We start from the raw sequence: 17,785 nt of genomic DNA, 5'->3' as shown, positions 1-17,785 counted from the left end.
CTAATTTTAATTTCAGTTAGTCAAACTGTAACTGGGGATTAAAAAAAAAAAAAAAACACCACCACCCATTACAAGCCCTGGAGTCCAGGTCACTATACCAAAGCAGACATTAACCCCTTTTTATTCAAAATCATCTCTCTCTCATCCCTCCAATGAGTATGCACACTGTACACAGATCTATTTAAAACCCAGTGTACCTACTGTATACATGCTCTCTCAAATAACTCAAATAATGTTGGTGCAGTAGTTAAAGGAGGCTTTGCAGATGCCTCTGGACACGCAGTTCATGTCAGAGTGCAGGTCCTTAAGGGAGCAGACATCTGTTCTCATTCTTCAGAATATGCCCGCTTCATTCATTTCAACAGAACTTACAATTTCTATCAGCTTCACCAAAATGGAGACTGCTTTGCTCTCTCCCACTTCATGCAGTATATTCCCCAAATATGGCATCATTAAAATATGAAATATTTATGTAAATCAGTAAATGTTAAATAAAACAAATGGCAGCTCAATGGTTTGTAATCTTTAGTGTGAATGTTTAATCCAACATTAAATCAAATCACCTAATTAAACTCCAGGTTCAAAACAACAATACCACGAGTGTTAACACTTAAAAGCCCAATACATTAACAAGCCAATTTAGTTGAAAACAAGAAAAACTACATCCAAAAATTCATTTAAACAACAAATCAGAGAATATATATATATATATATATATATATATATATATATATATATATATATATATATATATATATAAATTATGTATTAATCTTTGTAATACTATGGGGCAACACATCTTAAATATTACTTGTAGTGATTACTACACTGGACTTTGCAACATGCAATACTAAAACTTTGTAAAACTGACTTTCACAATACTCACTTATTGGAAGATATAAACTACCATTATTCTCCACCTACAGCATGGGGCCACTAAATAATAAATACTGTGTAGTGTAACAAAACCCCAGCTTGTGAAAGCAGTAAGTGAAGACAGTTTCACCTGATTTTTCATCATTAGCGCAAATTAAGTTACTCAGTAAAAAGACAGATGTCTATAAAGAATTTGTGTCCTTATAAGTTTCATCCCAACTGGATAATTGGTTTTCTAGATATGTGTAAAACATGCCCAAGTATGACATACAGAGAAAGATAGAAACATTTAAATAAAAGTAAACTCAAATTTAATCTAATCTCTCATACACCCTAAACTCCAGAACACCTCCCTGGTTCTGTACTTCATATTCATCAAAATCAAAATCCTGACCCTTTTAAAACAAATTCATTTAACCCGGTACTACTTTATATTCTCAAGTTGTTTTTCAAATGTCATTAACATTAATTAGCCATCCCGAAGTGTATTGTCTTACCTTCTGAAATGGAGATTCGAGTTCAGATTTTCCAGGTAACTCCTATTATCTACAAGTGAAGAGAGTCTCGAGAGCATTCTTCTTGAAACGCAAGTACAAGTTTTACTTCACTTCGTTTGTGACAATGATTTCCAGGAAGTCTGTCGTGCTAAATGTGACTCAAAACTTCCTGTAGAAAATGTCTAAATATCAGATGTATCACACTAGTGTCAGTGACTAGGGACTGCGGCCCGCCTTCCCTGCTTTCTAACCAGGCACCCAGGCATGCCAAGACAAGTGTACCTTCCCTAGAAAAGGATAGATAGTAAAGAACCTGCCCAGAGGTACTGGAATCTACTTTAATTATACTACTCACAGCTTTATAAAACAAGCATTTTTAAATATTAACTTTTTTATTCAATATGCAAAACGCATTTTAGCGTGTATGTGTACAGTAAATATTCCTATTAACTTTGTAAACATTACATAACTATTTGTAACTCTCATTACCCTTCTACTGTGATCAGCTGTGTTACTATTACACAATTACTGTAAAATGGTCATAACTGTACACTTCTACGCTAAGTGAAAACTGCCTCAAAAACCACTAGAAAGACTATCAAAGTCTTTCTATACAGATTTCTAAAAACGCAGTAATCAAAGTCGGCACTACTACATCCTTGTAATGTACCACAAAAAAAAAAAAAAAAATGTATTCATTTACTTATTTATCTATTACTACCACAAGTTAAATGAATAAATATAAAAATAATAACTATAAAATGTATAAATTATTAAATATAAAAGGAGAGAAAAACTCACCCAATCATAACTGCAAAATTAACATTTAAAAGTATAGTCCTCTCATTGAATTATAACTACAACAGCTGATGCTGCAGGATTTAAAAGCTGTCCTATATTACTGTAGGTTTCCCATTGCTCCTTTCTTGGCTTTTCACAAACGGTTCCATTAAACTCCTACCAGTGTGCAAAGTGATAGCTGTTACTGACGATTGTCAAGCCCAAATTTCAATTCTCGCCAAACAGTTCTCGGAAAATGTAATTGTCTGGGCCAGGCAGTAGACTCTCTCTAGCTGTTGCTATGACAAACAAGTCAGCTGGGAATTTACCTACAGAAAGGAGGGAAGTAAAAACCATACTATAACTACTATTGCTGTACAGTCCTGTAATAATTGTGTAAAGACCAACACAAAAACAGAACTTACTGGGTGGGGGTGGGGATTCTCCCTCGGGAGCAGCTGCAGTCTCTCCCTCTGTCTAATCTGTCCATGTGTGGAGTGAAGTGAGTTTACTACAGGGCACGCTCCAGAGGAGCCAAATGCCTCATTAGCCCCACCCTGTAGATTCATACTCTGCTTATTTTTCTCTTTTCTTTTTTTTTTTTTTGTTACTCAGCACAGTGATTGGCTGCCAAAGTCCAAAGGTTGGAAAAGAAGTTGGGAGGGGTTAGTGTAGTAAGTGTGGCCCAAAGCTGGGCTGGCACTAGGCTACTTCCTGATTAATATCTTGTGTATCCTCCCCTCCCCTCCCCTCCAGTAGTAATGGAGGCCAAGTACTGTGCACCCACTAGGTTATGTAGTAGATCGCATTAATGAAAGAGGATCATATCCTTTGGTACTTTTTTCATCTACAAACACAGTTCACCATTTGTCAACGTTTTAGTGTAGTATTGTAAGTGGGTTTTGCTTTAATTACAACTAAATGTACTATTAGTACACACTGTACTGTATATTCCTCAGAGAAGTCTCTTCATGGGATTATACTGCTGCACATCTTGTAATGTTGTGCGGTACAGGTAATGCTGACCTAAATTGATTCTGACTCCTTTACTGGTGACTTCGTTAACCTGACTCTCAACTGAAAATGTTCCATCAGTTTGGGCTCTTTTGCTAGAACCACTGCCAGAGCTCTTATTCTTTTGAATGAACATTTATGAGGATGTTGACAAACAGTCATTTTACAGTACAGTAGAAAGCACATCTCATCCATTAGTTTCCTGCACACAACACTTTCCTATTTCGAACGGTCTGTGAATTTATTTAAAAGCATACAAACAGCACAATGAGTACAAAGGTTTTTTTTTTGTTTTTTTTTTACAGCATCAAGATAATGATATTATGAAGACAAAATAGCAAACAAACATCTACAGTAATTCACTTTTCTATTTATCTGCAAATGTTTTTTTTTTTTCTTGATTTTCAAAAGCTTCTGGAAATTGAGAAATAAAAAAAAATAAAAAATTCAAATGTTACAATTTACACCAAATAAAATGTAATTCCATAATCTATAGCACCACCTAATATTACCTGCCAGTTAAAAAGGGATTCTATTATTTCTCGCAACCTCATTTACTTCTGAATCACGAAGGCCAATAATTAAATTTTTATGCAGCCTGCATAAAAACAAAAAACTTTATTGAACCACACTGATGTACAATATTTAAATCAGGCTTTACAACAGTGTCAAATATAAACGGAAAACCATCCTTGCTAGTTGCGCACTGTAAATAGTCTTTATAAGAGATTAGGTTAAATAGTCTTTGTTACAGGCAACACAATTAAGACAAGTTGACAGCAGTAAGCGAGCAAATGAGAGAGACAGAGAGAGAGAGAGAGAGAGAGAGAGAGAGAGAGAGAGCGAGCAAGGTAGAGCAAGAGCGAGCAAGAGAGAGAGAGAGAGCAAAAGAGGGAACGAGAGAGAGAGAGCAAGAGCCAGCGAGCGAGAGATTATAATAGAGTAATCCGATACTAGTGTTTCCATCCACGTGCCTAGCCCTCTCTCGCTTGCCGCATACTGTGCTGTAGTATTTGAGGTCCTGAGGGTGCAGCAAGCTTCCAGTGTTTATCAACGGTCAGACACACCACATTAAAACTATCAACACAACACCCACACTGTTTTCATTTCAGCTTCAGGCAAATTGTAAAAATTATTTTACAAAATAATAGCAGCATTATCCCAAGAAAGAAATGCAATATTATCTCAGTGTGTAAAAACACACTCCTATGGTGTTTCTTTTGTCAAAGAGTGCTTAACATGCATGATTAAGTCAATGCAGCACGTCAAAGAACATCCCATTCACCTATGCAACCTGTTGTCTGGATTCGGTGGCTTAAGTTTTCCTCTTTATGGGCCCGTACTTTGAAGCAAGTTCAAAAGGTGAAGGGACAAAGGGCCAGGGTAATACACAGGATGTTTGGCCAACAAAAAGTTATTGAGGACTTATCCAATGTAATAAATGTTACATTGTCATTGAATGGCCACAAAAGCAAAGTGAGGGAATGCACTCAAAATATTTTAACAGTAAGCAAGACACTACAGTAGTCAGAACAATAATGTAACTGCAAATACATTCCAATGAGTAAGTTGTTGAAACTGAAGATATCAACCTGTTTGGCTTAAAATAACTAACTTGGACAACATCACCAGTGCAACTGTACATAAATATATATATTTTTTTTAAATTAAGAAAAACAAGAAAGCACATATGTTTAATCTCACTGAAAAAAAACAAACAAACAGGCAAGTTCTTTACAGCCTATTAGATTTAGTTACACATTACGTCGGCTACTGACTTTTTCCTATTCCGCAGCAACTGCAGGACTGTCTAAAAGTACTGTCTATAAACAAAGTACTTTAAAGTAAACGTTGCCAAGCAATGTTAAGCCATAACATTTTTAGAAGAATACTTCAAATTAGTTGTTCAATATCATCAGCATAATACAACTGTACAAACTCCAAATAACACACAGATGCAGGTATAGGTAAATTAGTGCTTTGAAAGCTGCACAGTAGGCTGAAAGTAGAAAACATGTTCTCAGCAAATAGCTGGCCATAACCAGCACTTCTCTTGAAAGGAAATGGTCCTGGCCTGCAGACATTTAAAACTTGTCAAACCTGCTTTGTGGCAGCTCCAATATGCAGTGAGGCTGCCTCCAACACACAACAGCACAAGCACAGTGCTCTCTCTCTCTCTCTCTCTCTCTCTCTCTCTCTCTCTCTCTCTCTCTCTCTCTCTCTCTCTCTCTCTCTCGCTCTCTCTCGCTCTCTCTCTCTCTCTCTCTCTCTCTCTCTCTCTCTCTCTCTCTGCAGCTCTTTGCACTTACCAACCCCTCAATTCAAGGAAGTAAACCGAACAGCTCACCTTCAGAAATGGGAGTTCCTTTCTAGAACCAATGGGGCTTAATTAAAAAAAATACTAAGTGAAAGCTTGCCTTCTACGTACACTATCAATTTATTTTTTGGATATGTTAAGAAATACATTTATTTATTATTTTTACATAAAGGACACTAGAACATATGTATAACATGTTCAATGGTGAGACATTGAAACAACGATGTTAATTCACCGTTTTAAATGTCCTTGTTCTGGTGCATACAGTACTATAATGCACACGATGCAATCATAAATGCGAGTGTGCACATGTCACTGCCTCCCTTAGGGAGGGGGTAGAGAAGCCATCTCAGACTTCCCTGGAGCTTGAGCAAGGGCAAGAGCAGAGTGCAGGGCACAGCATCGCTTACAGCGGCACCAGCACCACCACTGATGAGACATTAGAATTGCCTGATCGGATCTCTAAATAAAACCTGTGCCAAGTTAATCTTAACTGTATATAACAGTACTAGTAAAAAAAAAAAAGAGACGATTAAAAGTGTGTTCCGTCTGTTGCCCGGGGTCTACACAACTCGCACTCTGCAGTTCACAAGATCAGTCTGAACTCTGAAAACAGAATCGTCTCTCCTTTTTGTTTCTTCTTATCCTGCCTAAAAGTCTACATCAATATGGAGCAGAAGTATGTGCAGAGGTTGGGGGAAGTCCTTATTTTTCATACTGCAAACTGGGATAAGGAAGCAGAAGTTGAGGTCACTCTCCTCAGACAACTTTTAACTGGTGTTTGAAACAGAAAACGTATGCACTGGCTAGTGTTCAAAAGTCTTCTTAATAACAAGCTTATGGAAATCTGTTGGGACTCCCCAGTACCACTGTAGGGTTTGTAATTTCAGCTCTGCTTTCATCAGGGAAGGACAGTCAAAACCTCACTGTGAACCTTAAACTGCACCAAACTACTGATAATAGAAAAATGATTTATAAAACATTTCAAAAAGGACTATTTTAAAAGTATTTCCATTTTTTAAAATTAATAGGCCTGCTGTATAATGCAAACAGAGATCTACGACATTGTATGTTTTAATCTATGCTTTGCCAGTTCAGAATGGACCTTGATCTCATTAATTTATACAGTATGTGCTCTTTGGACTATGTAAATCGCAGCCTCCTGTTTCTGACAAAGATTTGCTGCCAACAGCAGCGATCCTCTTATTCACCACACTCAGCGGTACATTTATAATAATTTTTTTATTTTATTATTTTTTTTAAACTTGTGCCAGGAAGGTCTTTAAAATTAGGTCACCAGACATCTGTCTACTTTTTGGAGCTGATGCTGCCTCTTATGAAAGGAATATGGATCTACGTATGTTTAAAAAAAAAAAAAAAAAAAAACAGCCAGCAAAAGACTCTTGCCTAGCCCAGACCTCTCATGACAACTTTAAGCAGACAACAAAAGAAAAAAAAAACTAAACAAACAGAATTTCATAACGAAATTAACTGCATTGAAGATGCTCTTCAAAATATAGAGTAATTACTGTACAACATGCTCTATCTTAAACTGAGCACAGCTAGAGAAAATACAGCAAATTACTTCACAGTCTATATAGGCCTTCTTCAGAATGGGAAACTGCTGCACGTTGCACAATGACTCTTGATTGTCTGGGAATATAAAGGCATGTTTTTAAATAGATGAAACATGCTTTTTATATATTGCCAATTTATTTAACTTTGTTTTGCTTGTTACAACTATACAATACCATTGCAATACTCTAGCTTTATGTTATGACAGTTAAGCCAGGCACATTTTCTCTGGTACTGCACATTGTACTACAGATTTTACACCAGAGATTCTTGTATGATCTCCAAGGCAAGAGTGGGGTTCGGCTTTTATTTACTTTTTTTTCCCCAGCCGAATTGGGGGTTTCTACGGAACGTTAGGTTACTCACATAGCCCTGGTTACCTGAAGAGAAGACCACCACCAACGACATTATGTATGGGATATGCCTGCCCATTGGGTAGGTATCGCTGAGCTCTCTATATCATAGCTGCCGGTAGGCCCCTTCCTGGGATGACGCACTCGGTCCAGCCCACCGAGGGATTAAAACCATGATACTGAGGAAGCCATTTTTCCATCGAACCCATGAGGGCGACCGACGCGACCTCATGGTTGGTGGTCATCTTCTTTCAGGGAACCAGGGTTACGTGAGTAACCCAACGTTCCCTTTCAATTCGAAGATGACCACCAACGACATTATGCATGGGATAATGTATACCAGAGCCGTCTTGAGGGAGAAGAAACTGCAGCATATGAGGGACGCATCAGAACCGCATAACCCCAGGGTTAGCGGTGTGAGCTTAAATCCTCAAGGACTCTCGTGCCTAATGAAGGCAGGGCAGAATCTATGATATTAAGGCGATAGAACCTGGAGAAAGTATGCGGTGTAGCCCAGTTTGCCGCAGTACAAATATCAGACAGTGAGGCCCCTCTGAAGAGAGCCTAAGATGTAGCCAACCCTCTAGTGGAGTGTGCGGTCACCCTCCCAGGTGGGGACAAGCCAGCAATATCATACGCCGTCGAGACTGTGTCCACAATCCAATGTGACAGACACTGCTTTGAGAGGGTCTGTCCTAGGGTCTGTATCCCGTGACAGACGAAGAGCTGGTCTGACTGATTCAGAGCTCTTGTCCTATCCACGTAGCATTTCAATGCCCGCACTGGGCAGAGGAAATTCAATCTCTCATCCTCCTCCTCCGAAGAAAACGGGGTGGATGGAACTCCAGTTCCACAGACTGATTAATGTGGAAGGATGTGATCACCTTGGGGAGGAAAGCAGGGTTTGTACGCAGTGACACCTTGCTACCATCGTCCCTAATACACATGCAGGAGCTGTGCACCGACAGCGCCTGCAGCTTACTGACCCGCTTGGCAGAGGTGATGCCATGAGGAAGGCTGTATTCATAGACAGATACTTCAACTCTATGGAGTGTACGGGGCCTGTTTGTTTACACGGTCCGACTCACAGAGGTGGGCGGGCCTATGCAGCCGGCGAGGTCTACTCGACAGCGGGGATGCAGCAAGGCCTAGCTCCATGGAGGAAACACACTGCTAGAAGGGTCACTCGACAGCGGGGATGCAGCAAGGCCTAGCCCCATGGAGGAACTGTGCTCTCCCAAGAAGGAATAGACAACCACTCACGAGGGTGACTGCACAGGCAGTCTCTCACACATGACAGACAGATAAGAGCGGCCTACCACACAGGCAAGGAGGCCGCTGAAAGACCGAAAGGCAAAAGGCTTGGTCTTTTTCAGTCGTTGATTCCGGGAAAGCGGCGAGCCAGTTTTCAGCACGAATGCAAGGGAAATACAATCAACTCGAGAAGCTCTTTTCTATCAACACGCTCAGCGTACCGTCTTGAGAGGAAAAAGAGAAATGGCTTCCTCAGTATGACAGATTTAATCCTTCAGTGGGCGGGACCAAGTGTGTCATCCCAGGAAGGGGTTCTACCAGCAGCACTGATATAGAGAGCTCAGCAATACGCAGCAGCTTATTAGAGAGATCGTATGTGGTGCTCACATGCTACAAACTTTATTTTTCAATTCACACCATGTCCCTTAGGGGTTCTGTAGGTTTCATATAGAAAGAGTATAGTTGGATTTCTGGTCACACTGGAAGAAGTGCAAGGAGAACCTACAATATTGCTTAAGAAACAATAAGACACAAAATTACAGCACTATATTGTATATTAAATAACACAATAAAGTGCGATATGTCAATTGTATTTAACAGCTAGAGTATTTCGTACATTGTATTGTTTCGTTTAATCCTTATTTTATTATTAAAATGCGTGCATTACATAACGCCGTACGGAATGCATATACAAAGCACATCACGATGCAGTAACACATTTATATATATTTTACAATGTTTGAAAAACATGCATTTTTATTATTTTTAGATTTAGAAGCAATAATCCCATATATATATATATATATATATATATATATATATATATATATATATATATATATATAATAAAATCACACACACAGAGTCTCGAATGATGTAGAACGCTGCACGCCGTCTCCCGTTTCATGATAATTATGCTGTTGTAATTTTAGGGTCAAAATCAGCTGACACCAAGAATTGCACAAGCCAAATAAATTCTTTAAGACACTTCCAAACTGAACGTCTACATTACGCTCGACTACATGCACATATTTAAACCAGTGGTGTCGCTGACTCTACCGAGACACAATTGAAAAACATACGAGTTTAAAAAAAAAAAAAAAAAAAAAAAATTCTCAATGCGGAGAGTGGACTGGGAGGTCAAACCCTGCACGTCGTTACTGTGACAGATGCAGCTTTATACCGGCGACTAGGCATCCTTTTCTTATGCAAACATTTTCAAAAGAACAACTCTGCGAATGAATGCCACGATCGATCATGATGTAAGATTCACAATCTGCAAATAAAAACGTCTAGCAATTTACTGTAAGTAATTAACTCTGCTTTGTTCTGCGAGTTACACAACTGACCGTCTCCTTAAAAAGGAAGACAAGCACAACACTGCTACCGACTGGTGAACTGACGGAGTGTCAAGACCAACCTGTGTTGCATTTGGTTTTGCGAGTTTGTCAACAGCAAAATAAAGACGTAGCGCCCTATTTAAATTATAAGAAGACAGGCAAAACTTTATTAACATTTTAGCAAAAGCAAAAAGTACACTTTTTTGACCATGTATTTAACTTACCACATGAAGTTCCACCTGAGAATTAAAATAAAGCATCAGGGTCACACTTTGATAAACAGCGCCGGCCCCATATGTCGCTGCAACTGCAAGCTGCATCGACTACTCTTAACATGTAGCCTCCAGTTCACTTTCTTTTCCTTTGGCTGTGTGTGAGCACGCACTACTTACACAATGGCGAGTGAAGGAAAAAAAACAAAACAAAAAAAAACACGATTAATACCGAGAGCTTTTCTCACTACTCACAGCGTTGCTCGTGAAAGAATGACGTATATTATTAAAGCTCCTGCGCTGAACTGCTTACTGAGCCTGGCTTCAACACACGAGGTCCGCCCCTCACTTTCCCCCACCCTCTGTCTCCAGCTAGCTGTCTTTCTCTCTCTCTCTCTCTCTCTCCTTTCACACTTGGCAGCTGGCGCAGCAGCGTACAGCAAGAGAGCAAGCCAGGATTCACATGCCCCTACTCGGGCTAAGCAGCCAATCAGAAGCAGAACTCCACCTGGGGGCTCCCGTCTCTCATGTCAGTTCCATGTGCCTTTGACCCAAGGGACCACAAATAGGAATATAAATCTGCTTCGACTCAAAGCAAAGGCGTCTGTTGAAAATCAGGTTTACTAGAGAGTAAAACTGAGTGGACAGTACAAACTGAGCAGGTATTAAAAATGACTGCCCAGTAAGAGCAAGAGTCAATTCTTTCTGCCAGTGCACAACGGAGCAAAAACCCTGCTCTACAGATTAACCGCAAATATGACAAGCATTTAAGTTATTCAACAACTTTAAACCAGTCAACAAATTCATCCTAACTATTAAAACATTCTTTAAATGGCTTTTGAGCGTGTTAAGGAGCTGGATAGCAACTGCCATTTTAAAACACATTTGTGTCCTTAGAGTTACAACAGGTTTAGGAGTAGTTTTTGTCCCCAAAGCAAAGGTATATGTATATATGTGTATATATATATATATATATATATATATATATATATATATATATATATATATATATATAGCACCAGTGACAATGTTAGAAGACACATGGCCAAATGTAAATCTTTGAAAGACTTTCCAAAATAAAGTGCTCAGGTACCAGGAGGCACAGTGTTAACACAAAAAGAGGAGTTTCATAATAATTGTTCATTATACCCAATTTAAAGGGACCTGTACGCAGGAAACAGTAGATCCCTCATGCACTGGGGGACACAGTGGGTACCACAGAGTTAGTCGCACAGGTTTGTTTCTCTTTTTAGGTCTCCGTTTACACCACAGCACTAATTGCACGTTTCACTTTGTTACCTTGATCACAATAAAGGTGACTAGTATTTTCTTTGTTTCTGTGCAGAAATTGTCCGAGAGCTTCCTCTGTGACGTCCAGTCTGCCAGTGGCACACAATCACACCAATAGAGCATGCAGAAGTCACATTGAAAAATGAAAACCTTGAACTCATACCTTTTAGTGTGCAATTGTGCATGCACATGATCAATTTAATGGGTGTACTGCATCTTTAAGAAAAAAAAAAAAAAAAAAAACCTACGTCAGTAAAACGTCTCCTTGCATAAGCCTCAGCTGTATACTTAACAATTGCCTCTGTCCCTGCCTTGCACTTCCTTTTACAGCACCCTAATGAGAACTTTGGTGGCTTGTCATCATTACGAGATATTTTATCCTGACAGGCAGATTTCACTCACTGGTGAGAACCAGTTAAGCAGGTAGCTCAACCCGTGCTTTACTGAAACAGAGTGGAGTGCAACAGCACTGCAGCCGTCCATATGCTACTCAAATTCAACACACTACTCTAATCGATAACAGAGGCTTGGCACCCGTTCTGTTTTAAAGGCTCTGGTGCGGACCGTAATCTTGGCCAGTAGGATGGTGACAGATGTTCAACCCATTTCCTGTATTATTTCAAGGCCAAAGGGTCTGGGCACTGACTGTGAGACTGGGCAGCATGGACTCCACTAAGAATGATGGTTTCAGCCCTCCTGCCTAGGGCACACTTCTGTTGACAAAGAGAAGTAAAAAAAAAAAAAAGGCACACAAGGATGAAAGATTGTGGCGGAGTGTCCCGCCCCTATGTATTATTATTTGTATATTTGTTTGCGGCGCGGGTAAAAGCGCCGCGTCTTTTATTATTATATTTAAAAACCCCGTGAGGATGCATGGCTGATCAGCTACTGATTATTTAACTAGCTGACAGTCATGCATCCTTACCAAACGCGTGCAGACTCTGGCCGAGGGATAATAAGATAATTACCAACTAGTTAATCCCTCGGCCAGAGTATATAAACCTGCAGCTCTCTGCACTCGAGGTGGAGTGTTGGAGTAGAGAGTACGGGAGAGCGGAGAGAGAGCGCGTAGAAGACATAGAAACAATTGCTAAAACGTGCTGGTTTAGCCAGCACGCCACTTACTTGTTTGTCTGTTTATTCGTTTGGCCCTCGTGCCATTTTGTTTCTGTTTTGTTTAAATATTTTGTTTTATTGATTAATAAATACGCTGAGTGCCATTGCACTCAGCTTCATCCACCCATCCATTGTTTGTGATTCAGTTACTTCCTGGTCCGTGACGTCATCACACTCACCACTGCCAGCCAGTCTGCCACAAAGATAAATACAAAATAAGAAATGGGCAGTCAATTTAATTAAAAAAAGGACAATTATTTTAGTGAAATTTCATAACAGTTAGAATGCATAACTCCCATTACCAATTTGTACAATTCCAGCTTTTATTGGAAGCATAATTGAATAAAAAACAGATATCTTTTCATCCAAGCCGTTACCACATTATCGACTGTTTACCCGGCAGTTCAGGTAGAATTGATGCCCTGTGTAATAGACATTACCCTACATTTCTTTCTTTCTCTCTCTCTAGGATGCGAACGACTACTGAAGTCATCACAGGCAAAATACCTACAAATTGACCATGTCTGAAAATTCACTGGATAATTTGCAGTCTACCACCAAACCACCATTCCAAAAATACTGTGTCTTTTTGTCAAATACTGTATGCACCCCAAAGATTAAAGGCTAAATATAATGAATACCAATGTATGCGTGAGACAGAAATCTTCAGGTAATAAATGGTTTTCATTTGAAGGGAGTACCATCTCCATGTAAGGTTTAGTTATTAATTTAATGATGCAACTTAAAGCAACATGAATATCATTCAAAAGCTCATGGGGTTTAAATAATGAATTAACCACTTTTGCTGGGAAACAAAAAATGTTCCCGAAGTGTATGGTTAAAAACTAAAAGCTGATGGCTAATATTCGTTTACCCGTCTACTCTAGTACTGTGGAATGCTCAGTTCTGTGCATGCACCATCTCTGGTACTGCATTCTGTGTAGATTACCATGGGTTATGTTTTTATCCAGTCCAGAAATGAAAGAGTTGGTGTGCAGGTGCTGAGGTAGAGATTTTTAGTACCAGTCTTGATCTGGCTCCATTGATATCAGAAAGCACTGGAGTGCTGAGTAAAATCCTGTAAAAAAATGCGTGGGGAGAATGGAGCGCATCAACTGAGTCCATGTTTACACATGCGAGCTGTGGGGCCAAGAATAAACTGACCATAAAATCATTGTGACCAGATGGTAATATCCCACTCATCTCACCCTACTCCCCACGGCTCAAGGGTACACAACAGAATAACAGGCCCGGGCTGGCAACAGTTCTGTGCTGTGTGCTGCTGGCTTCATTGCAAGAGAAGATCTGAATGGGTAAATCTTTGTATACTATCAGATATAACCAGTCAATAGAAACTCAAAAAAACAAATACAACATAACTAGAAGAGCTTCAAAAGTTTTTGAATCAGTGAAATAATCCATTGATATCAAATAATCCATCCACTAGACACAATAATTGCTAACTATTTTAAGACTTATGGACTGAAACTCCCAGTTTTTAGATGAACTAACCAACCATTTGATCAAAGAATGATGCAATACAAAGGTTGTACTGAAATGCATGCTGAGGGGGGCATTTCTCTTTATTGAAAGTAAGTTATCTGAGCATACAACACCTTACTTCAACCGATTCTTCTTTCTTCATAACAAACACCACAGTATACCATCAAAAATCAGACCAGTTGTCTCCAACATATGAACTTAAAGTAGCAAGTACAATTTTAGTTGTTGATCAAAATAACAACCCAAAAGTTAAATGCACACAGTCAAGTCACTAAGAGGTCCAATTGATCTACCTATACCCTGCCAGAATAAACTACATCTGGATTATATTTAATCATTTTACAGCACTGTGGATAAGATTGGATTGCTGCAAACCCCCTTTTTTGTGCCCTAAGTGACTTAGCTCTCCCCTCCAATATTGAGAAGCTTAGCATTACATATTCCTAATTCTAGCATGTGGTTTGACAGATGGCTGGTAGTCACTAGTACTAATCATTTATCATATTTCACTAGCAACAAAACCTATTTGAAAAAAAGCAAACAAACACTTTACCAAAATAATGTTTCCACCCAAATTAACCAAAGTTAACTGACTTCTTTTTCTTAACACAACCTAATAAAACAAATCTTTTTTGTCTTTGTTTTACTAATTTAATGCTGTTGTCTCTAGTAAAGAAATAAAAAAAGAAAACATTTGTAAGTAAGCAGCGACTCTGCTATGATGAGGTGGTCTAAATAAAGAACTCTAGTCAACAACAGGAAATAACTCCCACAGAATAAGGGCAGAATTCTCATCAATTCCTGTACACAGCTGACAACAGCCTTTTGTTCTGAACAAATTTCATCTGCAGTCTGCTCTTTTCACAATTTGTTTTGAGCTGTTAAAGTTTTAATACTGTAATTTCTTCCTGTGTCTCATACAAGGGGCACACTTACTGCTGACCTGAACGGAAGCCTGTAACATGCTAATAGTATTTTTCCAAATCCTTTATCCAGTACTGACTTTATACATAGACATATCCATATTGTGTTTTGATTTGAAAAGCCCTAACATTTGCAACAACCCCCTATACAACAAATAGTACAAAGGCTACACATAACGGCACTCATTTCTTAATACAAAATAGACTACAGAGATATCCCTGGCACCACAAACGCCACACACAAACCCCACAGAATATGTAGGGGATCAACCTGACAACACTGCAGGAGACCACTCCCCAGCAATTGGTAGAAATTAAAGGATGTTGACCTGGAAATCGGGCAAAACACAGACCAGTGTGTGAGGTACAGAACCTCACAGAGTCAATTCCACCCAATATTACGCTTGGTATAATAAAATGAGGACGCTTTAAAGCATATAACAAGGGTGTCATTTTATAAAGCCATGCTGCCGATATTACAAACCCATGAGAGTGAAGCACAAGTGGTTTATTTATGTAACCAGATCCCAGAGATAAAACTACAGCCTTGTATGTACTGTAGGGTGTACATTTGTTAGAATGAGTTGATTTGATTAATTTTCCTGGTTTCTCAGTGTTATATTCACAGTCATTTTTTTGTCATTGTTGAAGCACTTTCATGTTGAAACATCTCTCTCTCTCTCTCTCTCTCTCTCTCTCTCTCTCTCTCTCTCTCTCTCTCTCTCTCTGTTTATTAACTACTGGAGGCAAGTGCAGTCTTATCTTACAGTTGCTGGAAGACAACTGTACAATAATACAGCTGTAAACTGGTAATTTATACAGATGTAAAGGTTTACTACTAATTATAATAGCATAATACTGTATAGTGTTACCCTTTTCTTCTGGTGTATCGGCCACAGCAGGAAACCACATTAAGTCTTCAAACTGGTATGTTCATATTAATCTAGCAAGGATCTGTTCAAGTTGGTAATGAAATGCTTGGGAGAACATGCAGGGCAGGAGAGGAAAAGATGCTTATGTTATAGATCTTAAATAACATATTAAATAGCTGTGTCACAATACTGTATGGTATAGGAGGCGATTGAGTGCTAGGCATTTAAAATGGCAACATGAAAATATTGATAATGTGAACCTAGATTTGGTAAGCAAATGCAAAACAAAACAATGTGCCTTCCACTTGGAAACTCAGTAAAAAAAAAAAATCCTTCCTATTCTGTGTTACAGGCACATGAAAATACAGCGAGCAGCCATCCTGGTGTGGAGTTTGTACTTTGCCACCTCGCTCTTATCTTGCGGCTGGCTGGCTGGCTTTGCTTGCTTGCTAAAAAGTGAATGAAGCCAGGCACAGAAGCAGCTGCTTGAACCTGTGCCATACTGCATCTGGCACCCATCTATCTTTCAGCCATCTACATCCAACTCAGGAACAGGGCGAAAGCAGTCGCTTCGCTCCCTCCAGCCTTTCCAACCCAGCAGACCTTCGTCTAATCAAGCAATTTGTTAAACTGTGCAATCATTAAAAGAGACAAACAAACAAAAAAAAAAACACATACTACTACTAGAACTATTTCCGTCACCTTGTTAGCCACTGCTGGTAGCCTATTATTAAGCAGGCTTTGGCTTCGACAGTGTGTGTAAGGTTTTTCCACTGGAGACACCCTGGTGCCTGTTGTACTCAGACAGGGAGGAGAGTCTGAAACAGTCTTTAACTGTTGTCATGGTTATTAAACAGAACCTACTAACCACCAAGGTTAGAGTTCTTTTTCTTTCAAACTACTGTTGGACAAAAACCAAAAGAATCAAAGCACTGGCCAAAGCAGCAGACTCCAAAAAAAGACTCCCATCCAATCATTCATTCAGCATGCTTTATTTCACCTGGTTAGCCTTGCTGGATAAAGCTGTCATATTGATAGTTTGACAAGCAATATTTCTGTACATAAAGAGTACAAAAAAATAAAAAATACAAATAAATGTCAGAATTATGATTCTGTGGACAGGTACATCTATCACACCAAGTTAGATGTGATGATGAAAAAAAATTAACTGGGAAACTTGGTTGGGTCAAATAGTAATTTATTAACTGTGTATGTATTTTAAAACAACACCACCAATAATTGTCTGCAAAAGTGATGCAAATTGTATTGGCGATCTCCCTCTGCACTTCCTGCCTGGAACATATTGCAAGCATTGTTCCCTGCAGGGGCGTCATTTAGGTGTTAATTTTAAGAAAGATGCATCTATCTAAAATGCATAGTTTCTGTTCCTGCTTCTATTTTACGATTTCCCCAGTCTGTGCATACTAATCCCATAATCCACCAACTCAAGATTCCACTTATTAGCAACAGGATAAACAGTTGCACGCTTTAGCTTACAAAGCATTTCCTCAGGACTGTACCAAAGACGAACAACTGACAGTTGCTGCCAAGTCAAAATGTAACTTTTAAAAACTATATGGGTCATTGGAAATTATTTTATTGTGGCGAGGCTTTGGGGACAAAATCGGCCACAGACGTTTAGCAAATTTGTTAATACATGCTTGACAGATAGTATCTCAAAGTTTATTAACAGTGTTTGCGTCAGGGTTTGATTCCTAATGTACCACGTCGAATAAAACAAGTTTGTCTTCAATTTTCGATCAGTCTCATATGGAAATAAAGTTGATTTAGCTACTTGGCAAAGGGAAATTTTTTTTTTATATATATATATATATATATATATATATATATATATAATTTTAA

At 38.9% G+C, this 17,785-nt stretch overlaps 1 protein-coding gene across 6 annotated transcripts in view; it reads right to left on the bottom strand.

The window, feature by feature from the left end:
• Positions 1–17,785, bottom strand: part of LOC117402264 (SERTA domain-containing protein 2-like) — a 41,981-nt gene that overhangs the window by 4,908 nt on the left and 19,288 nt on the right. Inside the window, exon 1 of one of the 6 annotated variants that reach the window (XM_034003237.3) lies at positions 11,672–11,693. The exons of 2 other annotated variants lie outside the window; for them this stretch is intronic. Coding sequence is in view for 2 of the 4 variants with exons in the window: in XM_034003233.3 (XP_033859124.3) it covers positions 1,374–1,450 (77 nt within the window). In the remaining 2 variants the exon portion in view is untranslated. Of the gene's footprint in view, positions 1–1,373; positions 1,761–2,578; positions 3,521–10,230; positions 10,746–11,671; positions 11,694–17,785 lie in introns of those variants that run through there. 3 more of the 6 variants (XM_034003234.3, XM_059024430.1, XM_034003233.3) reach the window with 3 other exon arrangements.

The sequence above is a fragment of the Acipenser ruthenus genome, chromosome 5, assembly GCF_902713425.1.
Source record: "Acipenser ruthenus chromosome 5, fAciRut3.2 maternal haplotype, whole genome shotgun sequence".
Classification (NCBI taxonomy): domain Eukaryota; kingdom Metazoa; phylum Chordata; class Actinopteri; order Acipenseriformes; family Acipenseridae; genus Acipenser; species Acipenser ruthenus.
Note: the sequence above shows the minus strand (reverse complement) of the source record. Positions and strands in the feature narration are given on the sequence as shown.